A 26213-nucleotide genomic window follows, 5' to 3' on the forward strand; every position below is an offset into this window, starting at 1 on the left:
CAAAAACAGCTTTAATTTCATATTTAATAATCTTTGCACCTCTGAATTATTTTGAACTTTCATTTTTCAAAATAACATGCTGACAAACACGCAGCGATTCTAGTTCATAGTTAGCCAATAGGATTCATCCAATCCGTCACCTTTTCTAACTATAACACAGATCAACTAGACGAATGATATAAAACTCCAGGCATATCTCTAACTATAACTTTGCGACCTCCAGGTCAAAAATAAGCAAACCACTCCAACTTGACAACTAAAATAAATATACCCATAATATCATAACCCTCCCTTATCTAATAACCCAAAGATCAACAATATTTCCCCAACTCAGACCTCAAATACCCCCAAAACAAATCTGTTAAATTAGCCTAAAGTAGAAGAACGACCATTTTAATTAGCCTAAAGTATAAAAATCTCACAATACCCCAGATCATTTGACAAATAAAAATAAAGAAAAAGAAGACCTCCCGATCACCATAAAATTTGCCCCCAACAATTTTTCACAAAACTCAACCCACTTGTCAAAAAACCAATAAATAATTCAACCACACTTGAAAATTGCCCCAAACAACAAAAAATATTCGATCAAGAAGCCATTTCTTCAATGCTCTTCTCTCAATCAGTCAACTTAATACTCAACATTTTCATAAATTTTTTAACGATATTTAAACTTTTAATAATATTTCTTTTTGATACCCTTGAATCTTTTGTAATAATCTTAATCATTTGTTGCAATATTTTTTTAATTTTCTATTCCATATTTGAACTATACCTCCAACTTTCAAAAGCTATTGACTATATCCACAGGTACAATTCACAAAACTTATCTAAATGATACGAACCATTTTTAGTAGAACAGATATTTTTTTACTATTTATAATTTTTATAACATTTCTATCATCCCTCATCTTGACAATATGCAAATGTATAAAGAAAGCAGTCATCACATTCGCCCTAGCAACAATCCTTCTAATTCTTTTTCTAGAAGAATACTATAATAAACATAAATTTTTTCACTAAAAGAATTAATAAAAAACCATCAAAAATTGCTAACCAACAATCACATAGTCAGTCTTCACCGACATCATCCCAGGATAACCCAACACCATCTTCAACTAGCCAAAACCCCCAAACATCCACACGAATTTCCTTTCAAGATAACCCATATACCTTTGAAGAACTACACGCTCGCTTATCTGAACCACTAGAACCAGTTCAACGACAAGCACCTCTAAGCGAACCAACATATAATTTATACCCAACACTACCACAAGAATTAAGTAGAATACGAAATCCTAGTCAAAACCAAAATACAGTAGAAATAAATAGACAAATTATACATCCTCGACGAAACAGAAATTTTCAAACTCCCCGAGTTCATTTTGATATACCTCAATCCCCATCACAAAGTACTCCAGAAAACCCCATCGGTATATTACCAGAAACCCCTACGCTTCTTTCACAACGTAGCACCTCAAGCCTACCCTCAGATTACCTAGGTTCAACACCAACATCCGAACAAATACGTGAAAATCCCTTTAACCCCCCAAACCAAACATCACGACTACCATATTGGACAACACATTCATTCACACAAGGTGAACCAAATTTAATCAAGGACCCAATAGACATTTCTACAGATACATCAACATCCTCATCACTACCAGAAACATTATCACTACCATCAACACCATCAATCAGCCAGATTTCACCAACGCCTTTTAACTTAAATTTCCCAAATAACCTCGACGCTAGATATCGAGAACAATCATCAACAAATATTCCTTTAAGACTAGACTGGAATACATTCACAGCACCTCCACCATTATTTGGACAACACCCAGAAAGTAACCGACTCCACAACTGGGCACTAAATAGACTACAATATAGACAAGACATCCACGAAGACATTCGTAATCATAACATCCAAATACTCCAACAAAATAGTCTACAATTAAAATGTGAAATAACGGTATAACTAAACAACATTACTCAACATCCCTACCCGTTAAACCCGCCAAATATAACAGCTCAATCACTACCACCACCATTTATAACAACTGAAGTGATATACAAATACGACAGATATACCAAAAAGACAATTGGTTACATCACATTTTATAACCCATACTCAGGATTGTCATACACATGTATATTCTAAAAATTTTAATTTTTCTCCAACTCCATTTTCTAGTAACCTCCAATGAAAACATAAACCCTTCCCCCCGCACAGGACCCCAAGATTTATTAGAAACACATAACGATTGTGAAGAAAATGAACAAATAACACTACACAAATATGCAATAAATCAAGTATCACAATGCGAAACAGAACCACAAGCTATAGAAACTACAAATGTCATAGCGACACTTTATTCAAAAGCCCGAGCAACAACAGTTATAGGATATAAATTCACAGCAACATTTTCTGAAAAGAAAGTACATTGTTCACAAGTTTCAAATGGAAATAAAAACCGACTTGACCACGAATCATTCTACCAGAGCAATATCGAACGACTTTTACATCTCAACCCCGAAGATTGTAAAAACGAGTTACTCAGACTAAATATCACAAGAAATAAAAACACAGATAGAAAGTTAGTAAATTTCCAAGTTTTTTCAGATTCTGTACATCAAGCAGAACTTGAAAAATATCAAGGACAGATAAAATTAGATGAAAAATACCCATACAACGGCGCACACGGAAGATTAACTTATGACACACATGATAAACACTGGATACCACATATTGGTATAAATAACCCATCAAACTGCAAAGCAGACACAAAAAATAAAGGATACCAAGAAAAAATGTTTTTCGATTGGAAAATACAACTCGAAAAAATACAACTCACACGCGATTTATCAGACAACACAATGATCTATCAAGGAATTAGATTACCTTGTAAAAACGACCAAGGCTATTGTGACCCTACAACACGAACACAAGCAACAATTGTTTGGTTCCCCGAAGACACATGTACAACATTTCCAGTAGCAAAAATACACGCTCGTATGATAAAATTTCACGAAAAATATTTTATACAGCCAATCCCATATGAACAAGTAAACCCATCACCAAAAACAAAGTTCTAATTTTAGAAATATACACAATATAGAAAATAAATTGACACGTTTTCAGATATATCAAGAAACAGAACTTGCATGTAAATACAGAAACCCACTTCACAAAACACAATACTCCGAAATATTAGTTGAATACGAAAAAGGATTCGACATGACCACTGGAAAAGTAAAAATCGACCCATACGCCACAGGTCATCCCATAAACGAAGGAACATCATATATACCAGTTAATTTTCAAAAAAGTAAAGGTCAACCTGGTGGACATCTCAAGCCCCATGACACTAGAAGCACACGTTTACAAGAACTATCACTAATGAATACTATATATTTGGTAATATCCACCATGATATTCACCTAGATATGAAATTAGACTACACAATTAGCCGCATTTTTCAAGAAATGTCACTCTCTGAATTAGAAACACTTCACCAACTATGCGAATTAGAAAGGACACAAATCCTACAATCACTTGCACTAGCAGTATTAAAAATACCCTACGCAGGATATTTACTATCAGGAAATAGATCAAATTTTTTAGACTATGAAGGAAACATTTTATGGTTTTATACCTGTACCAAAAAAGTATCACCACTATATGTTTTTGAAGATAAACGATGCTATAAAAGAATACCTATCTTTTATAAGAATAAAGTACATTTCGTTGACACACTTTCAAGACGAACCTATTTCTGGGATACCGCAGTCCCATGTGGATCAGAAAATAGCCACAATGTAGTACAACTGAACCCTGATGAAGATAAATATTACCTTCTCACCCCATACCCCACATTAATGCAATCACTCAAAATAATCTATAACACTTCCCACTTTATTTAGATTGCCAAAATAACCACTACGAAGTTGATCTATTTGGAACATCAACTTTTAAACCAATCCCATATTCACAATGGATAAAAAATAACACCCAACAAAAAAGAGTAAAACAACATCCACATAAAAAAGACCTTTTCCATTAATTGAAAAAGAAAATCTAACTGATAAAATAAATTTATCAGGACCACAAACAAACGATTCAAAATACACAATAAATCAAGTTTTTAACCTCCATGACCCACTTGATACAATTCCTTTATCTAAATTAGAAATTGAAAACATTTTTCTCCCTCCAACAGAAAAAATTACAATCCCAACCTTGAAACAATATCAAAATCTTGACCCAGTAATTAGACAACTAAAATCATGGCACAAATACAAAACTAAACCCGTCAAGGCAGATACAACGATTTTAGGAAATAAAACACTCCTCCGATATTTTCGAAAATTTAATAATACAACAATTAACGAAAACACAGAACTTCTAGAATACCAATTAAATGAATCTACAGTTCCCTGTCTCCCCTTAAGTATGATCCTCATAGCTTTTAATATTTCACATACACAAAACATTAAAGGACACTCTGGATCAGAGAAAACATATTCAAATTTCATACAAAACTTTTATTTTCCAAATGCACCAATTTGGATAAAAGTACTATGCAATGATTGTATAGTATGTCAGCTAAATAAACCTTATCCAAATCAAAAACAAATAGCACAAAAACAAGATTTTAAAGGACAAAGTTTGTACTTTAACCATCGTATTTCATTTGATACAAAAGGACTAATTTCACCCTCATCCGAAGGAAACTCCTACATCATGGTAATTGTTGACGCATTCACACATTATGTAGCACTTAACCCAGTACCACATTGTAACGCTTATTATGCTTGCACAACACTTTATGAACACTGGATAGCCAAATTCGGACTACCAGAAATTTTAGTTACAGATAACGGTACAGAATTCATAAATAATGAAATCATCACACTAGGTCATTTATATAACATCAAACACAAACCACGTACATCTCACGCACCTTGGACAAACGGCTTAGTCGAAGGTATGAACCGTTCACTACAAGAATGGTCAGCAGATGTAAAACTATTTCCCTTAGCATATAATTCACAAATCACGACAACTCTAGGAATGTCACCATATGAAATGGTTTTTAACCAAAAGCCACGCAAACCAATTATGTTTACAGCAAACTCTCATAAAAATGCACAAAGCCATTGCCAACCGAATAAAGACTCAATTTGTTATAACCTACCTTTACACACACACGATGAAGATCATTTTCATCACCCACAAATTCTTAAATTAGCCTCCGGTACACACACCGAATGGATTTTAAACAGAGATAAAAAACACAATGAAATTTACCAAAAAGTAACAAAAAAGTTGTTACAAAGGCAAAACATTAATGAACAAATAAATTCACGCTTTACACCAGCCTCCGATTTAAAAATTGGAACATTTGTTTTAATACCCAATTTTAACACTCAAAAAGGAATTTCTAAGAAATTACAACCCCTTCGTAAAGGACCATACCAAATAATTGCCAAACCCACTGATGTCACATATAAAATCACCGACTCAGACCAAAAAGAAATTGTTCAACATCGAAACAACCTATTACCTTATTACCCAAAAGAATACGCACTACGCGAACTAACTCAATTCTATTCTTTCACAGGTTTAAAAGTTATTCAAAATAACCCACATACGGAAAATAAAACAAAGGAACAACACGACATTCACCTCGAAAACCAAAATAAAAAATCAACTAAAATGAAAAACAATACAAAAAAGCTAGATCCAAATATACCTCAAAAAGAAAGAAAAAATAGAAAAATGACAGAAAAAATAATACCCCAAGAACAAATCGACAAATCAGAACATAGAGAGTCATCACGACTTAAAAATCAACCACGTAAAAACTATAAAACATTCATCCCACAATCTAAATTATTAAAGAAAGTCGAATTTCAAAAACAGCTTTAATTTCATATTTAATAATCTTTGCACCTCTGAATTATTTTGAACTTTCATTTTTCAAAATAACATGCTGACAAACACGCAGCGATTCTAGTTCATAGTTAGCCAATAGGATTCATCCAATCCGTCACCTTTTCTAACTATAACACAGATCAACTAGACGAATGATATAAAACTCCAGGCATATCTCTAACTATAACTTTGCGACCTCCAGGTCAAAAATAAGCAAACCACTCCAACTTGACAACTAAAATAAATATACCCATAATATCATAACCCTCCCTTATCTAATAACCCAAAGATCAACAATATTTCCCCAACTCAGACCTCAAATACCCCCAAAACAAATCTGTTAAATTAGCCTAAAGTAGAAGAACGACCATTTTAATTAGCCTAAAGTATAAAAATCTCACAATACCCCAGATCATTTGACAAATAAAAATAAAGAAAAAGAAGACCTCCCGATCACCATAAAATTTGCCCCCAACAATTTTTCACAAAACTCAACCCACTTGTCAAAAAACCAATAAATAATTCAACCACACTTGAAAATTGCCCCAAACAACAAAAAATATTCGATCAAGAAGCCATTTCTTCAATGCTCTTCTCTCAATCAGTCAACTTAATACTCAACATTTTCATAAATTTTTTAACGATATTTAAACTTTTAATAATATTTCTTTTTGATACCTTTGAATCTTTTGTAATAATCTTAATCATTTGTTGCAATATTTTTTTAATTTTCTATTCCATATTTGAACTATACCTCCATTTTCAAAAGCTATTGACTATATCCACAGGTACAATTCACAAAACTTATCTAAATGATACGAACCATTTTTAGTAGAACAGATATTTTTTTACTATTTATAATTTTTATAACATTTCTATCATCCCTCATCTTGACAATATGCAAATGTATAAAGAAAGCAGTCATCACATTCGCCCTAGCAACAATCCTTCTAATTCTTTTTCTAGAAGAATACTATAATAAACATAAATTTTTTCACTAAAAGAATTAATAAAAAACCATCAAAAATTGCTAACCAACAATCACATAGTCAGTCTTCACCGACATCATCCCAGGATAACCCAACACCATCTTCAACTAGCCAAAACCCCCAAACATCCACACGAATTTCCTTTCAAGATAACCCATATACCTTTGAAGAACGACACGCTCGCTTATCTGAACCACTAGAACCAGTTCAACGACAAGCACCTCTAAGCGAACCAACATATAATTTATACCCAACACTACCACAAGAATTAAGTAGAATACGAAATCCTAGTCAAAACCAAAATACAGTAGAAATAAATAGACAAATTATACATCCTCGACGAAACAGAAATTTTCAAACTCCCCGAGTTCATTTTGATATACCTCAATCCCCATCACAAAGTACTCCAGAAAACCCCATCGGTATATTACCAGAAACCCCTACGCTTCTTTCACAACGTAGCACCTCAAGCCTACCCTCAGATTACCTAGGTTCAACACCAACATCCGAACAAATACGTGAAAATCCCTTTAACCCCCCAAACCAAACATCACGACTACCATATTGGACAACACATTCATTCACACAAGGTGAACCAAATTTAATCAAGGATCCAATAGACATTTCTACAGATACATCAACATCCTCATCACTACCAGAAACATTACCACTACCATCAACACCATCAATCAGCCAGATTTCAGCTGACTTAAATTTCTTCTTTTAACTTAAATTTCCCAAATAACCTCGACGCTAGATATCGAGAACAATCATCAACAAATATTCCTTTAAGACTAGACTGGAATACATTCACAGCACCTCCACCATTATTTGGACAACACCCAGAAAGTAACCGACTCCACAACTGGGCACTAAATAGACTACAATATAGACAAGACATCCACGAAGACATTCGTATTCATAACATCCAAATACTCCAACAAAATAGTCTACAATTAAAATTTGAAATAACGGTAAAACTAAACAACATTACTCAACATCCCTACCCGTTAAACCCGCCAAATATAACAGCTCAATCACTACCACCACCATTTATAACAACTGAAGTGATATACAAATACGACAGATATACCAAAAAGACAATTGGTTACATCACATTTTATAACCCATACTCAGGGTTGTCATACACATGTATATTCTAAAAATTTTAATTTTTCTCCAACTCCATTTTCTTGTAACCTCCTATGAAAACATAAACCCTTCCCCCCGCACAGGACCCCAAGATTTATTAGTAACACATAACGATTGTGAAGAAAATGAACAAAAAACACTACACAAATATGCAATAAATCAAGTATCACAATGCGAAACAGAACCACAAGCTATAGAAACCACAAATTTCATAGCGACACTTTATTCAAAAGCCCGAGCAACAACAGTTATAGGATATAAATTCACAGCAACATTTTCTGAAAAGAAAGTACATTGTTCACAAGTTTCAAATGGAAATAAAAACCGACTTGACCACGAATCATTCTACCAGAACAATATCGAACGACTTTTACATCTCAACCCCGAAGATTGTAAAAACGAGTTACTCAGACTAAATATCACAAGAAATAAAAACACAGATAGAAAATTAGTAAATTTCCAAATTTTTTCAGATTCTGTACATCAAGCAGAACTTGAAAAATATCAAGGACATATAAAATTAGATGAAAAATACCCATACAACGGCGCACACGGAAGATTAACTTGACACACATGATAAACACTGGATACCACATATTGGTATAAATAACCCATCAAACTGCAAAGCAGACACAAAAAATAAAGGATACCAAGAAATAATGTTTTTCGATTGGAAAATACAACTCGAAAAAATACAACTCACACGCGATTTATCAGACAACACAATGATCTATCAAGGAATTAGATTACCTTGTAAAAACGACCAAGGCTATTGTGACCCTACAACACGAACACAAGCAACAATTGTTTGGTTCCCCGAAGACACATGTACAACATTTCAAGTAGCAAAAATACACGCTCGTATGATAAAATTTCACGAAAAATATTTTATACAGTCAATCCCATATGAACAAGTAAACCCATCACGAAAACAAGGTTCTAATTTTAGAAATATACACAATATAGAAAATAAATTGACACGTTTTCAGATATATCAAGAAACAGAACTTGCATGTAAATACAGAAACCCACTTCACAAAACACAATACTCCGAAATATTAGTTGAATACGAAAAAGGATTCGACATGACCACTGGATAAGTAAAAATTGACCCATACGCCACAGGTCATCCCATAAACGAAGGAACATCATATATACCAGTTAATTTTCAAAAAAGTAAAGGTCAACCTGGTGGACATCTCAAGCCCCATGACACTAGAAGCACACGTTTACAAGAACTATCACTAATGAATACTACATATTTCGGTAATATCCACTATGATATTCACCTAGATATGAAATTAGACTACACAATTAGCCGCATTTTTCAAGAAATGTCACTCTCTGAATTAGAAACACTTCACCAACTATGCGAATTAGAAAGGACACAAATCCTACAATCACTTGCACTAGCAGTATTAAAAATACCCTACGCAGGATATTTACTATCAGGAAATAGATCAAATTTTTTAGACTATGAAGGAAACATTTTATGGTTTTATACCTGTACCAAAAAAGTATCACCACTATATGTTTTTGAAGATAAACGATGCTATTAAAGGAGACCTATCTTTTATAAGAATAAAGTACATTTCGTTGACACACTTTCAAGACGAACCTATTTCTGGGATACCGCAGTCCCATGTGGATCAGAAAATAGCCACAATGTAGTACAACTGAACCCTGATGAAGATAAATATTACCTTCTCACCCCATACCCCACATTAATGCAATCACTCAAAAAAATTTCACCAGAAAGCATTAGAGCTATTGCTCGAAACCCAAACATCGACTTACAATCAATTGGAATATATTCAAAATCCGATATCCAACATCACGTTAGAACACAACAATTCCAAGAATTATTAACACAAATGGACACTATACAAAGACAATCAATTGACCAAAACTTACGCAAACTTGCCGAAACCGCAGGATTTGCAGATATCTATACACAAGATTATAGCGGATATTTTAAAGACATTAAAGATTATATATATCTAAACGGTGAAAAATACCGACCACAAGATATCTCACCTATAAACATTTTTAGCTTCGTTACACTAAAAAATGAAATTCTTGATTTTCTAGGATGGCCCTATTACATCTTAGAAAAATTGACTATTCTATACGCAATGTTTAACTTTATAGGATTTCTTTTTTCACTTTTAAAAGGAATCTATAACACATGTGCTATACACACACAAGTCAATAGACAAGTAAGTGTAGCACGCATACTATTTGCAGGATTTTTTGGAATTTTTTCATCATCAATAAACAAAATTCTTTTAGACGCACAAATAAAAGAACATAACACAAAAATAGCAACAAGACAGAACACATACGATGAAGAACATAACAATGTAGACATAACGCCTACAGCACCACAGTTACCACCCCTACCACATAACCATCCATTATCACTAGTCCCACGAAATTTTCGAAATTTAGCAATAAGAAATAATCAAAATTTTGGACCAACCATATCACAAAGTCCCATTCAACATATAATGACACACCATTCACTAGATGAAAATACATAATAACAGATTATAGAACAACCCCATACCACCGCTTTTCAGTCTCAAAATAATAATTTTTTTAGCCCACGATGAGCCGACAACTTGGATCCCTACACCGCTCAAATTCACACCCAACCAACCTCAACACTCCAATTACAATAATTCCACTTTTTGCTTTCCCGCCACCCGATTTCCCAACCGATAATATAACATCAGGCATGAATTCAGATACTAATTCACAAATCTCAGTTTTATACTCCATTTCACAACTCAATAACCCAAATATTGAAACCCCTGATGAATTTGCAGACTCTGAACCATCACCATCCAATAATTTTCAAACCAACTCCTCAGTTTTTTCAAAACCCCCTTTTCAACCAATCCCACCCAATAACCCACTCCCATCCATTTCTTCACCCTCCTATGCTTCACAAGTTACCCCAACCTACTCTTCATTTCATTCAGACCGATCATCCAATTCTCCAGATACTCACCAAATCTCCCAGGAACTAGATAATTTTATCACCCTACAACAACAACCCTTCCACCTTGAAAACCCCACTATAAATCAGATTTCATCCACAATAGAATCATCAAACCCACCTACTCCTACACCCTCTTCAGCTTATACCGCATCATTAGCACCATCATCCACATCCACCGAATCATCAATTAGCACTAATAGAGCTTACCGCACTTTCAAAAGAAAATTCCCAAACCATCCATTTCCTACAAAACCAGGAACAGCCCGTGAATATATTAATCATCCAAATCACACTAACACGAAAGAATTTTTAGCAATCACCTTACCTTCATTTCCACAGTATACCTTGAACACCCCTACCGATACTAACGATACACGTAGCTTTGTAGATGAACAAGTTTTAATGCCTACACTTCATTGGACATCATATTATCATTTTACTAACCCCCTTTGCCTACCCTTATCTAATACTCACATCGATATAGAAAGAAATCAAAATATGCTATATCGACTCACTACACCACTAACACATAGACAATTTACTTATATAGGATATAAAAAATCACTAAAAACATACACTGCACCCCAGCTAACGAATATACGCTAGAATATTATGATCATAACATCATCCGAACTAACCAAGACCAATTTTTAGATGATGATCGCTTCGCTAACGCACAAATCACAGAAAAATTATTCATCAAATTACCATATGTATTTACACTCAATATTTTTGATCGCAAATTCGATCACATCATTTCTGAAGCACTAACCGATACACAAGCTTACGAAAGTTTTAAAGAAAAATTTCAATTATTTTCACTAACCTTTCATTTCCTTGCACCACACGAACGAGATTTGCACTGCTCACACGACATTATGTTACGCACTAAACAAACCCACACATATACATATTATCGCTTCATACAAAATCATTTTGATCTACACACTCCATCAAGACAACCACACCACCGTTTTCAATTTATTAACTCTAAATACACTTCACCATTTTTTCTTAACTTCACATATTGCATCAAAGATACTAACCTTCACGGTATTCTTCGCAATTATGATCCCATAACCCAAATGTATATTTTTTGTCCCATCACAAAGACCTTCAACGCAGAAGAATCCAGACCCTTCCTTATCCCACATGAATTTGTTCAACCTATAGAAATCCCCATATTAGAATTCATCCACAACACTAAATATAACCACAAATTATATAATCTCATCCAAAACACACCTTATGATTTTGCAGTTGGCACTGAAGAACTAAAAACCATTAAAGCACTTCAATTGCTTTGGCCACTGCTTCAAACTAAAAACATCATTCGCATACTAGCAAAATTACTAACAACTTCCGACATAATCCACGACATCTTCCCCCACGGTTTTTTCCCCGACGACTAACAGGTAAGTATAATTTCTATATATTCTTTACTAATAAATTCAAATTAAACACTAACCATTCTTTATCCATGTCCCATTATGATTTTTAGTCTTCATCTCACGATCATCTGCAAAACACACAAAAGAAAAATAAAAAATAGAAAACTTCTTCAAATTGTTCAAAACTCTATTAATATTTTGCACAAGCTAATTTAAATAAAATTTATACCAATGTAGTAAATTAATTTATAAATTGTTTCCCCACAAGCAGTAAATCTAATAATGATGAAAATTTGTAACTTAATTTTTCCCAAAAACTAGCAGTAAAATTGAAATTCTATGTAGTAAATTGATAAAATGAAAATGCAGTACTAACCTTTTGATATTTCCATTCACTCGCACAAAAATTCTATCCACACTCGCACAGCTCGCCCACGAAGAATTGTTTTAATAATGAATTTCAGTTTCAAGCTTTCACACTCAACAACTCTAACACACGATAACACGTTTCAAACTTTCCTTTAACCCGGTTGGAAAGGAATTATGTACTAAACAAAACTAACCAATGCAGCTTACTAAACACCACAAATCATAGAATAACAGCATGACTAAGAAAAGAAAACCAACGGTACCCAAACCGGATTAACCCAGTTTAAAACTGGATAATTTATTCTTTTGAAGACTATTATAAAGTCTAAGAAAGAAATAATAAAACACAAAAAAGTCGAAAGACAAACACATACCAAAAACAATTTGATTTTTGAAAAAAGGACACAACCAACGAAACATACGAAAAACCACAATAAACCCAACATAAAACGTTATCACATAACAGGACCTCTCACAGAAACCGCACGAAATCATACTCCCACTCCTGGCCTAACCCACCAGAGAGGACGTCCTGAGCATGCTCTATAACTTCAAAAAGAAGTTCTCTACATGAAACAGAAAAACCTGTCATAGCCAACCATTCTGGAATCAGATTTGAGTTTGTTGCGAAAACCCAGTCGTTGTCAAGAGAAGACACAGCGATTGAACCTGGAACTTCTCTAACAAGAGAACCCAGAAGAAATATGATGTTCGCCAAATACCAACGTCCATCGTCCATCCTTTGAATTGAAGACAGACTATTCTAAAAAACTCTGTAAAACCCGGATGGGTGGAACCTGATCTAAACTACATTTTATGATTGGATAAATTAGATATTTTACCACTGTAAAGTATTTAATATTAACCAATCATGATCCATCTAACTAACAACCCACTTATTTGTAAGTGCTGAAATTACTTGTAATTTCAGCACCAGAGAGATTTGAATTTAACTTAGAAATTAGTTGCCTCTCCAAGAGAACTTCAGCAGCCGCAATAAACCAGTATACCCTAGATCTATTGAACCTAGCAGATACTAGTTAAACAACCTGAGACTAGATAGTATAAGAGTAAGATTAGGATCGGTATTAGACTAAGAAGTTGCACGAATCTATCCGGCCGAAAATAAGATAGCGTGACGAGCAGACGGTGTACCCTATCCGAAATTACTCTATGAGTTAACCACATCGGTTCTAACTCAATATTGCAATGAAATTTGGCGTGGTGAACAAATCGACAATTGTGAACAAATTTGTTCTTCATACTGTACAGCGTAACATCACGCATTTAGCCGTAATAACACGTAAAACAAACATAAAACTGGGTATTTTGAAAGGGGGGGAACTGGAAAAGAGCAAACAGGTTTTTTTCCATCAACTTAGAATTTTGCTGAAATAAAGTTTTCTAAAGGTTATTCAATATGATTTTAGATGTTATATTTTAGCACACGCCCACAGCGAACAAGTGAATATTTGTGTACAACTTTTTTACATGCAAGTTTCGGTATGGATTTTTAAACTGCTCCACATACTAATTTTACGAGGAATAAGAGCCCATTATAGCCCCTCCAGTTAAAAAAAAAATAGTAAAAAGTGTAGAAAAGATGCGCATAGTGAAATAGCATGTGCATCCTCATTTAATGCCGCATAAACTAGCTTCTCTATGCAGCTATCACTGGAGGGGCAATAATGAGAAAGACTCTCATTAAAATCATACAGGAACTTGCATGTAGAGAAAACTGTTCAAAACTGTTCACTTGTTCGCTCTGGGCTTGTTTTAAAACTATAACATCCAAAATCATATTAAGCCTTTATAAAAATTAAGTTGGACCAAGTAAACATCCTCTTTCTCTCACCCCCAAATCCGTTTAGGGGGAGGATGATAACTTGGTTCTGAGTTCGAATTTTCAGCCAAACAGAATCGAGCATTTTACATGCAGCTGTTGAAAAGGTGAATTGTTCAATACGTAAATTCCAATTGTTAATCAACCTGATATCACAAAGTTAACATTAAGAGTGACTCTAAAGATTATCCAAGGGTGACAGACAATGCCAAGGACAGCACCTGCTAATAGATTATTTAGCACCACGAATGACAGTTGATTGACGGCTGTAAGTTGAACTAAATGAACACTATATCACACTTCCCCTTCAATAGATGAAACTTTAAATCACTGAAAGTTGAACTACAAATTGTTGACTGTAAGTTACTGATGAAGAAAAATACTGACTGAGCGTTTTGACCAATGATTAACAATTTTACTGACAACGAGTTTTAGCAACTAAAAAATCACTTAGAAGTGATGGCGTTTTGAGTTTTAAGTCAATAAAGACCAACCTTCTCACTGGACTAGATAGTTTGTTTTGTGTTTCAGTTTCAGCTATTTTTTCTCAGAACACTTCTTCCCTTCTTTCTCGTTTTTGTTGGTGAAATCGATCATCACCCCTCCCATCTTTGTCACCGCCGTTCTTTTTCTCCCGCTCCTTCTAGATGATGTAGACACTGTCTCGTCCTCATTACCTTCTTGACTGCTATACGATACCAGTCTGGCCTTTCTTGTCGTTCGTTTCTTTGCTTGGTCCCCTGGATTCGATGCTGATGGATCTCTTGGGTTTTTGTCCAATTCGCCACCGAGTGGCGGGATTGTGTCTTGATCGCTTCCGATATCTGCTCCTGTTTGTGCTATTGCTGTTTGTCTTGATTGTGCTATTGCTGTCTGTGCCTCCGCGGATGGTTGTATTGTCTTTTTAGATAATTGGTAAATTGTCGCTATCTTCCGATTCGGAACCGCAAATCGGCGCCCGGTCTTCTTCCGTTGCTTTTCTGTAGCAATTCGCCTTGTCGCCCGCACTTTTACTTCGCGCGGGGTTGTTGGTGGTAGGACTGCTTGTGGTACTGTCGTTTTTGTTTTTTTGATTTTCGCTTCGTGGCCACCCCCGATTTTCTAAGCACAACCCCATTATTTAAAGTTAACGTAGGAGCAATTTTTGCTTTAACCTTAGAATGAAGTTGCTTATACCTTTTTAGATTTCGATTCCCGGTTCGCTGGAATAACAATCCAGAGGGTCCCGGTTGTCCGCTGGTGCCTGCGGACTTGAGAATTGACGGTTCGTCGTCTTGATTTGCTGACTGTTCATTGGTCAACCGGCGCGCGTGTCTTCGGTGATTGATGTCGTATGCTAGATCCGATCGTACTCCCCAGTTTGTTTCAGCAGGGTGTGGCATATCCCTCACTTTAGGGTCGGCGTCATCTAAACAAGCCTTTTTCTTTTTTATAACCCGCGACCAATCCAGATTTTGAAGAGATGGTTTTTTAGTAAGGTTTCTAAGGACCGTGTTTGGTTCTCGACCATGATGCGCCTCGAATGGCGCGATTTTTAATGTTGCATTCTTCGAAAATCGGAGAGCACCATGGGCTCTTTCAACCATTTTCTCCAAGGGTTCGGGATGTTTTTTCTTGGACAAAAGTCAGAATGGAGTTTTTAAGACTACCAATAGTACGCTCCACGCAGCCAGTTGCCCGGTGATCATTAACTGGTGATTTTATGATTTCAACACCCTCCCTATCACAGAATGCTTTAACTTCGTTTGACTTAAAACTCGTTCCCTGGTCCACGTGAATTTTCCTTGGCACCCCATGATTTGTTATGCAACTTTTCAAAAACTTCATTATTTTATCAGACCGGTTATTTCCACAGACCATTGCCGACGGCCAACGAGAAAACCGATCGACCGCCACTAAAACATAATTCCGGGGTTCATTTAAATAGATAATGGAGCCCCAAAAATCCAGTTGAACCGATTCGTTTGGTTCCTTTGGTTCAAGTATATTCCCGAGCTGATTCTTACTTAGAATCGTTTTAAATTCTTACCGGCGGCGGTGTTTTCAGGGCAGTCTTTGGCTATTGAAGCTATTGAACGGTAAATATAAGGGTACCAAACGTCTTTCGCGGCATCGAACATATTGGTCTTCCCGTGATGATATGCATGGATTCGATTGTTAATTGCAGTTTGGAGGTTCATCGGTATTACAAGTTTTTCATCCATCCACACGACGTTCTCTTTGAAGTCACTAACAAATTGTGAATAATAACGCTTCATAGCAGGAACCTTTTCATGAATATTAGGATTCTTTGAAACTATGAGATCGCGAATCACGCTCAGTTGGGGGTCAGAAACGTAATTGAACTCTATGAATTTTAGATTAAACAAGTCAAGTAATGCGGTAATCTTGTTTACAATCTTGCAATTACGAGGGATAATTGACATGCATATTGAATTCGGATCCACGGATGGAATCGCGTCACTTTTGAATGCGAGGGTAACGAGAGGGTAGTGTTTGTCCGGACTGAATTAGTTTCTTTATTTATGGCTTCTAAAGATACGTTATTTGGTGATAAATCTTCTATCTCATCACTGCTGCTATTTAAACTCGGGTGTTGTTGCAAGAATTTCTGCCATTCCTCATATTTTTGTCCATTTTGATTTGAGGTTTTAAATTTTGGATTTTTATATTTGATAAATTTGAACAACTTTTCTTTGATTGAGTAATAGCACCGACTAATTTACTGCGAATATTGCTTAGCCGTCGGTTTAAGTCATGTGTTCGATTCTGATTGGTCGATTCCCGTTCGCATGGCTTTCCGCCCTCTACCGGTTTATCTCGTGACGAAACTCGAAAGATTTATAGATTGCTTACTTTCCGCTTTGATATGCGGTCCCTTGGATGAATTATTGGATGATTTGTATCCCCTGGACGCACTACTACTATAGAACCCGAGAGCGGTACGTATTAAGTTTATCTTCGCCACAGTAAACATATTATCGTACGTACTAATTGGCGTTGCTTCTTTACATGGATGACGTGATAAATAATCTGCCAGCCCAATTTTTGCCCCTGGTTTATGTTCATATTGAAAATCAAAGGGAAAGAGACGGTCTAACCAACGCGTTAAACGGCTAAACATTGTCTTGTTTTTCTTATTATTTTCATTCAAAAGAGAGATTGAAGCTTTATGATCGGTCACTATTAAAAAATTCCGTCCCAGTATGTAATTTCGGAAATATTCAGCCCACCACACAACTGCCAACATTTCCAATTCTTTCGTTGAATTTTCTTTTCCGCATCGTTAAGATACCGTGAAGCAAACGAAATCGGTCTCCACCCTTCCAGTCCCAATTGTTCGAGTACGGCACCTACCCCGTTATGACTTGCATCGCACACTATACGAATATCCTTGTGAATATCAAAATGTCGCAGTTCAACAATGTTAGACACTTGTTTCTTAAGATTTTTGAACGCATTCTGACATTCGGGGGTCCAAATGTGTTCATTGCTTTCACTTAATAATGGTCGCAACGGCGCGGACGATTCAGGTAACGCTGGCAAATACTAATGAAGACTGTGTATTGATCCCATGAACAATTTTAACTGCGTTAGAGTCCGCGGCGGCGTTAATGCTTCTATCGGTTCTGTTTTTCGTACCAATGGAGTTATTCCGGTGGAAGTAATTTTGTGGCCTAGCCACTCGCATTCCCGTTGGGCAAACTTGCATTTCTTAGGTTTAGCGACATATTTTCCCGATCCAGTTTTTTAAGAATTTTCTCTGCCGTTGCTATATGGTCAATCGCGGTTCCCTTGGTTACTACCAAAATATCATCGATAAACGCAAGTGCCTGCGGGTATTCTGCGAACATACAATCCATTGCGCGCTAGAATTCCGCTGGCTTTGTAGTCAGACCATAGAATCCGGCTTTGAACCGGTACGTACCCGTTGACCGACCTCCGATGAGAGAAAATTTGCACTGTACACTCGTTTCAGCGCTTAACGGCAGTTGACCGTACGCGTAAGTTAGATCCATCGTCGTAGGAAAAATGTCCCCTGGTTTCTTCTCGCTGATCGTTTGCCCCACTGTGTCCATTAATTCTTCAATATTCGGCATTTGGTGTTTGTTCTTATGCACTTGTTTATTTAGTTCCCTTGACTCGAGCGCTAGTTTTACAGACCCATCTTTTTTTACTGTTATTACGATTGGGGATACGAAATATTTATCCGAGCATTCAGTCAGTTTTTCAATTTGACCTTGTTTCAGTAGTTTATCGATTTCAGTATCTACTTTTTCTTGCAAGGAAATGGGAACTTGCGTCCGTTCTGTTGTACCGGTGTGAAGTTTTCAAAAAAATCAGCTTGGACTTTATAATTTCTTATTTTTCCTACCCTATTAAAAAGATTTGAAAACTGCTTACTGAAGTAAGTTTGCCAAGAGTCCAGCTCCCCCTCTTGCACCGTTGTTTCCTTGTCCACCTCATTGATGGACATTATCTGGTCCCCTGGTGATTGCTGCACCAACTGTAATCCTAGCTGAGGCATCAGGTCTCTTCCAGTTATCGATGGGCGGTTACCTCCGATGACTTTTATTCTCGCGTTGATCTTCCAGCCATTGGATTCTAAAGTTACGGCCATTGTTCCAATCATCTGCAGTGGATTGTTCCCATAATCTCGAAATGAATTATCCTCCTTCGAGAGAGTGCCCAGTTTTATCCCCGAAGCTCCAAGGGTTCTTCTCAGTTCCCCGATGGTGAAAATTGAGAGCGGAGATCCGCTGTCGATCCACACACGAGTAGATTTCACATTTATTCTAATCGGCAACTGTGCCCCAGTGACTTTTAATTCCGTGAATCGCTTATGTTTTATTGCCATTACCATGTAATCCCCATCTGAGCTACTCGAGTCCAACGAATGTACCACTGGATTCTTATTAACCCATCCAATGGAACTTGCGTGTTGGGACGCTTCCTCATCCGCCGAATTCTCCAGATGTGTATCGTCTGCATTCTCACGTATCATTCCTACTGCTCCCCGTCCTCGCTGATTTCCACGCTTCCCCCTACAGGTACGTTCGAGATGTCCAATTTTATGGCAAAACTTACACGTGACTCTTTTTGCGGGACATCTATCCAAATGTTCTCTTGAAAAATTCGGTTGGTCGCAGTTGTGGCATCGGTTGTTCTGGAGCAAATTTCCCCCTCGGTTTGAGCCTCGCCCTTGATATGAGCCTCGGCACCTTGCACGGTTATTACGATATCCTCCTCGTATCGTCCCGACCGGTTCTGTTTTGATCTGGATTCCACCTCCTGATGACGATCCTTGGGTTCCCACAGATACCGTGCCAACATAAGATGAGGCATATTTGTTTTCCCGCTCATACGAGAGGGCGATCCTATAAACCTCTTCCGGTGTTTTCGTTGACCCGCACAATTCCTTTTGTGCTTCGCGGTTATTCATATTTACAATGAATACATCCCTGAGTATACGATCCTCCAACACTCCAAAATTGCATCGGGCTGCCAGTCCGCTCAGAACGGAATGGAATTGCTCCAGACTTTCATTGATGAATTGTTTCCGAGAGAGAAGCTGGAATGTCACGTATGTTTCGTTCCTTTCCTTCTTGAATTCCGTTTCCAGTACGTCTAACATCCTCGGGTAACGAACCGTTGAAAGATCCAGATGTGGTCGTCTTTTGTGTAGTTTGTCTTGCCCCTTTTCCCCTAGACACAAATACAAATTTGAAATAAGTATTTGTTCCAATTCCAAGCAATTTTTCCCATCAACTTCCTCGGGTAAAGCGGTAACTTGGGCTGAAGTAAGAGTCGCTGCGTAGCAGTAGTTTTTCGAGTTGATTGAGTGCTTTGCCACCATTCCCCATTGGAATCTGTTAATCCAGAACTCCCACATCATAGGCGGTTCAGTACATTTCGCTGGCCAGAATCCTGTAATGCCCAGTGGACTTTTCTCACCACCTGAGACTGCTGGCTGCGCCATGTTGAAAAGGTTAATTGTTCAATACGTAAATTCCAATTGATAATCAACTTAATCTCACAAAGTTAACATTAAGAGTGACTCTAAAGGTTATCCAAGGGTGACAGACAATACCAAGGACAGCACCTGCTAATAGATTAATTAGCACCACGATTGACAGTTTATTGACGGCTGTAAGTTGAACTAAATGAACACTATGTGACACAGCGTTTAGCAAAATTAATAATTAAGCGCTGGAGTGGAGGAGCTATTTGTGGGGGGGATATTAACTTGATCCGTTAAGTTCAGTATTTAGTTCAATACTAGTTCAGTTTCAACAAAAACATACATGCACTTTTGCATGAATGAGTTTTCGAATGGAAAACCAAAATTGCTTTAAAATCAATTAAAAGTTGACAAACTGGAGTGGGTATAAGTTTTTTGCTACTAGGCTGGAGGGGCAATAATGAGAAAGACCCAGAGCCTGTGTGACTTATACATACAGTTTTACTACACGGTTAAACTCCGTGAAGACTTTGCCTGAGGTTCAGAGGCAAGGTTATACAGTTTGAAAAAATGGGCCGTCATAGCCCCTAGCCCTAGCAAACAATAGCCACTGACAATGAAAATTTTGTCGACCCTTCTGTTAGGTCGACCATATTGATTTTCCCGTGGCTATTGACTCTGTTTTGCTCAAAGTTTCTGCGCCGCAGGCAAATTTTCCAAAAAACAGTATAAAAAAAGGCGTTTTTAGGCCCTTTTTTGAAATTATGATAAACAAATCGCGTTTTTTCGGCGCGCGCTCCCCCCTCAAAATTAGTATATATTGGCGCCAAAGGCGCCCTTAGAAAAATTTTAGGATATGTCACCAAAATGGATATCTCAGATAAGTACAAAGAAGGGGGACCCTTTGGGTCGGCAGGGGGTCAAATTCCTGAAGAAAAAAAGTGTCCGCCCTCAGACGCCCCCCCTCCCCCCTGGATCCGCTGCTGAAGGGGCTATATTTTTTACTAGGTTGGAGGCTGTAAGGTTTTCACTGAGTTGGGATTTTTTTCACAGAGCAAGGGAGCTATATAAATTTTTTTTACAGTATAGGGGTAGAGGGTTATTTTTTTGTTACAACGTTGATGAAATTTCTTATACTTCGAAAGTTTTAGCGAATTATATATTCAAATATTGACTTGCTGTCAATAACTTTTGGTATTTTTGCAGGTGACTGACGAAGTACTCAAAATCCGAGTAGCCGAAGCACTAGAGTATGTGAACGAGATTACGCAGCCTGACTATGACGTAGTTGAGAATGAGCTGGAAAAGCGCATCCAGGAGGATTTGCATGACATGCGACACGACGAACTGTTCCAGATGAACTTCAGCGATAGAAGGATGTTCGGCTCAATGGTTGCCATGCTGCCTTTAGGTCAGTTGAGTATTAGTATTCTATCCTTCACATTCAGTTCACACCAAACTAGAACTAAAAGTTGAGTTTCCGAATGCTGCACTAGTTAAAAATCTACCAATACTTATTTGTTACTTCAATGTTTTTTTGCGAGCTTTAAACATTTTTGCAAATTTTTCTTCTGTTTGATAATAACTATATTTAGTTTAAAATCATTAAAACGTTGTACAAACAGCCATCACTTCATTTCCATGCATATCGTTCACCTTCTCTCATTTGTCTAATCCGGTTGATCTTTTCCCAGCAATTGACGCTCTGGCACGAGCCACCAAATTGACCTCAACTCTTGAAATCACAGCCAGGTCTGCAGTCCAGTCTCGCCAGCAAACGGCCGAGTCAACCAAAAAAGGAAACAAATCATCAGCAGCATCAGTAGCTTCCAGGTCCCAGATGAGATCCCGATCATCGACATCGCAGTCCAAAAAACCCTGGAGACCATCGGGTCCCGTGACGCCTCAGATCAGAAAAACGAGCAGCATTCTCTAAACTCTTTTCTATTGACCTAAATTTCCTTGAACTCTTTTTCCATTCCTATTTTTCTGCACGTTCTTTCATACATGTTCTTTGCTTTGTCCTTCTTTAAATTTTGAAACTCTCAACTGTATCTAAGTTACGTGTAAAAAGTTTTTTCAACTATAAGAAGTTTTTGCGCTTACCAACCCGTAAACAATAACCAATTTTCAAATATTTCATGAATTACTAAAAAGAAGTACCATAACATATGAAGAGCTGGATTCTTAGTTTTTTTTTAATATGCCTTGCTTCCAACAATTAAACTATGCACATTTTTATATGATGCAGTTTTAATAAGGTCCTAAAGGCATCATTTTTTGCATGTTTTGAGTCAATCAAAAATTGTGCTTAAGCTACTGGCATAATTGACAAAAATATATCAAATTTGCACCTTATTTGATTAGTTTCCATTAATTATTGTCCGCCAATTTGTCCGCCAATTTCTGTTCGTGTCAGGACAAAGCTCTAAAAATTTCAGCTACCCTTCAATTAAATTGAAATATTTTTTGAAACCATTAATTAGAAAAAAATTGTTGAACACTTTCTGAAAAAAAAGAAAAAGAAATTGAACTTTTTTCTCGAATTTTCAATTAATTAATTTCATATGCTATGCCAAGCACAAAACTGTGTTCTTATTGTTTCTTAACCTATTAATCACACCAAATAACTGGCTTCAACTCATTTTGAAGCGTTGTATGAGCGTATTTAGTTGCCGATTACGCTTTAATAGCACGAAATTGTCCCACGCTTTAATAGCACGCTTTAGTTTCTCGCTCGTTAGATGTCCCAACCTAATCGAATGGCAATTTTTAGACCACCTTAATATTTCAAAAAATGATCACAGTCTGAATTTCATTCTAAATATGTGCTCAACACGTCATTTTTTTCAGATAGTATAATCTTTTGTTCAGAAATGGCTAGTTCAAAAATCGAAGTCGGTCCGGAGAAAAACTATACCGAGAACAAATATTCCGTCATTTTCTTCGCAAGACGAAACAATTAGCACTGCGTTAAGCGTACATTAAATTATTAATTAGAAAAAAACTGCTCATATCAGGGCAACTTCCTGAATGTTCTGACTGTCCATAAACTGGTCTCGAATAGTTTTTGTTTCATGAAATACTGACAAACTATGAATCTTAAGCTCAAAATTATGAATCGTGACTGGAATTAATAAGACCAATTAGCCTGCCTCATTTGAATAACGACTCTATGGTTCGGAATTTTTTGCCACTCATAAATAACGTGCAATTAACTTTTAGCATCAATGTATCACTGCGCTCTTATATTCACGTTAGTCTATTTGTGAGCGTTTCACACTATTCATTAATCCACGATAGTGTAGTAGTGATCGAACTCCTTCTGGAACTACAGAAATCTGAGGATCGAGCCCTATAGGGAACTATATTTGAGCATTGTTCTGGTCAAATAACCTAACCGACTACCTTATTCCTTACTTTCTTCGAAAGTAGTAACAATTATTAGCATGCCTCATTTCAATTTGCAACAAATTTTGCGACGGCGATCAATTCGCAGCTTAAGTGTTAATAGAAAAAAAATATATCGTTTTTAATTCCTCGCAAACTGAGCAATCTGGCAATTTTCAAAACTTCATAGCTTCGCGATAAACAATTGCAGGTGAACTCAGGACATCAAAATTCCCTTCAAAATCTGAGATTGTCTGGAGAAAAAAGACTCGCACACATTTTCCATCACTTTCTACGATATTTGAAACAATTATGGCACTTAGGGAGCAAAAAAAATCAAATCTTTAAAACTTTTGTTCTTATCAAAATACACAACTTGAAATTAAGTTCTTTGTCTTGACAAATAGGCAAAGAACAGTATCGAAATATGCATAAGATCAAATTTTAACGCATAATACAAATTTTAACGCATGTCAAGACAAAGCACCTAATTTTTAGTTTTGCATTTTTCTTAAAACAAAAATTTTCAAGATTCACCTTTCGTTTGTACGCCCCAAGTGCCATAATTAATCCAAATATCGTTCAAAATGACGAAAAATAAGCGTGGGTGTTTTTTTTTTCTTAAAAAATGCAACGATTCGGAGTTATGTGCAAATCAACCGCTATCTTTGAGCCTTTGCAGTGTAAAAACATTACAAGCACTTTCCGCCCATTTTTTTTATTCACAATATTTTTCATAACTTTTCCTACTAAAAATGTTTAATCATGTTGAAATTGGTACAAAAAGAGCAGTTAGAATTTTTGAGAAAATAAGCAGACTTGGTTTTGTAGTGTACCGTTGATACAAAGACAGTGATTTATTGCTGGGGCTTATTGCTGAGTTATATAGGGTTTGTTTTATTTGGCTCATGACCTGAAACTCATGACCTGTCCGACTCTATTTTAGCTAGATGTTAAAATCAGTAAACTACAAGGAGTGGGCTACCTCTCTTGCCCATTGCATTTTGGTTGCCAAGTTTTTTGTCAACTAAACTTTTGTCAGACATACATTCAAAATTTATTAACTTGGGCCAAATTTGGTTGGCACAAAAAGGACTATTCTTTTTTAATAACAGCTCGAAATATGCACACATGCTTTTGATAGGTTGACATAACAGCATCGAAATATGCTTTTGATAGGTTGACTAAAATTTTGGCTGCAGCACAAAACTTTTTGGCAGAAAAATTCCTCGGAACAAAGTCTTATCAAGTTGTCTTTGAAACAAACATATGAAATTATTATATGAATGTACAAGAAAAAGGATTCCCGATTAGTGAAAGTAGCATAGAATGTTTGACCTTTGCCTCAAGAAAACTTAAGAAAAAAATCTAATTGAAGTCGTTTTGCCCGTGGTTTGATAAAAAAATGTATACACAAACGTGCAGTAAATTAGTGAATTAGGCTTAATTGACATCATTCTTCCGAAAAACTTGAACAACAAACAAAAAATGAAGAAAATTTCAAGAAAAAAAAAACAACTTTTTTTTGAAGAAAAATTTCACATTAGGATTATAACAATTTTGGAAAAATTTTGCGCTTAGAGAGCGCTAAGTTAAGCTAGATTTCTATCTAGGGAGCGCTGAAATTTTTATTTCAGATAAAAACGTTAATTTTTATTAAAACTTCCAGATAACGAACTTTGCTCGATCGTTTTACTCGCTCGAAATGAGACTGAAGTTCAAAAGCTTCAAACATGTTTTTCTCGTTGCCGCAAATTTTTTCAGAGCAATGTTTTTCATTCCAATCATTTAAAATATATATCATTTGACCCATTTCGATGATCATTTGTGTGCCTGATTTTACCTGCAAAACAAAAAGCCTAAAACACAAAACAAAAGGAATTATATGTTCATTCACAGGTTCAATGGTCGGAACAAAAAAGAGACTGTCGGCAGAGGAGTTGCAGGAAACTTTCTAAAAGAAATCACCAATTTGAATCGGTTCTCACTAAAATTTTGAAATTTCAAATAGAGCAGAAATAATGAAAAAGCCGATTACTGTGCAAGGGGTACAGAATGTTATGACCGTGTTTAAAAATACAATTCATTTTGATTAATGAAAAACAATTTTCTGTCCGTGGCGTGAAAAAGGATCAGAAAAAAGCCTAGCATTTAGCCGAGTAAACGTCA

The 26213-nt window shown here is 36.2% G+C and overlaps 1 protein-coding gene across 2 annotated transcripts in view; it reads left to right on the plus strand.

Annotated features, from left to right (window-relative positions):
- LOC134839065 (uncharacterized) overlaps positions 1 to 26213 on the plus strand; it is a 53481-nt gene that overhangs the window by 17769 nt on the left and 9499 nt on the right. The window contains exons 3-4 of one of the 2 annotated variants that reach the window (XM_063854476.1): positions 21861 to 22065; positions 22349 to 22848. In XM_063854476.1, the coding sequence (XP_063710546.1) occupies positions 21861 to 22065; positions 22349 to 22590 (447 nt within the window). In that variant the 3' untranslated portion in view covers positions 22591 to 22848. Of the gene's footprint in view, positions 1 to 21860; positions 22066 to 22348; positions 22849 to 26213 lie in introns of those variants that run through there. The other variant, XM_063854475.1, reaches the window with a different exon arrangement.

This window comes from Symsagittifera roscoffensis, chromosome 2 (genome assembly GCF_963678635.1).
Source record: "Symsagittifera roscoffensis chromosome 2, txSymRosc1.1, whole genome shotgun sequence".
Classification (NCBI taxonomy): domain Eukaryota; kingdom Metazoa; phylum Xenacoelomorpha; order Acoela; family Convolutidae; genus Symsagittifera; species Symsagittifera roscoffensis.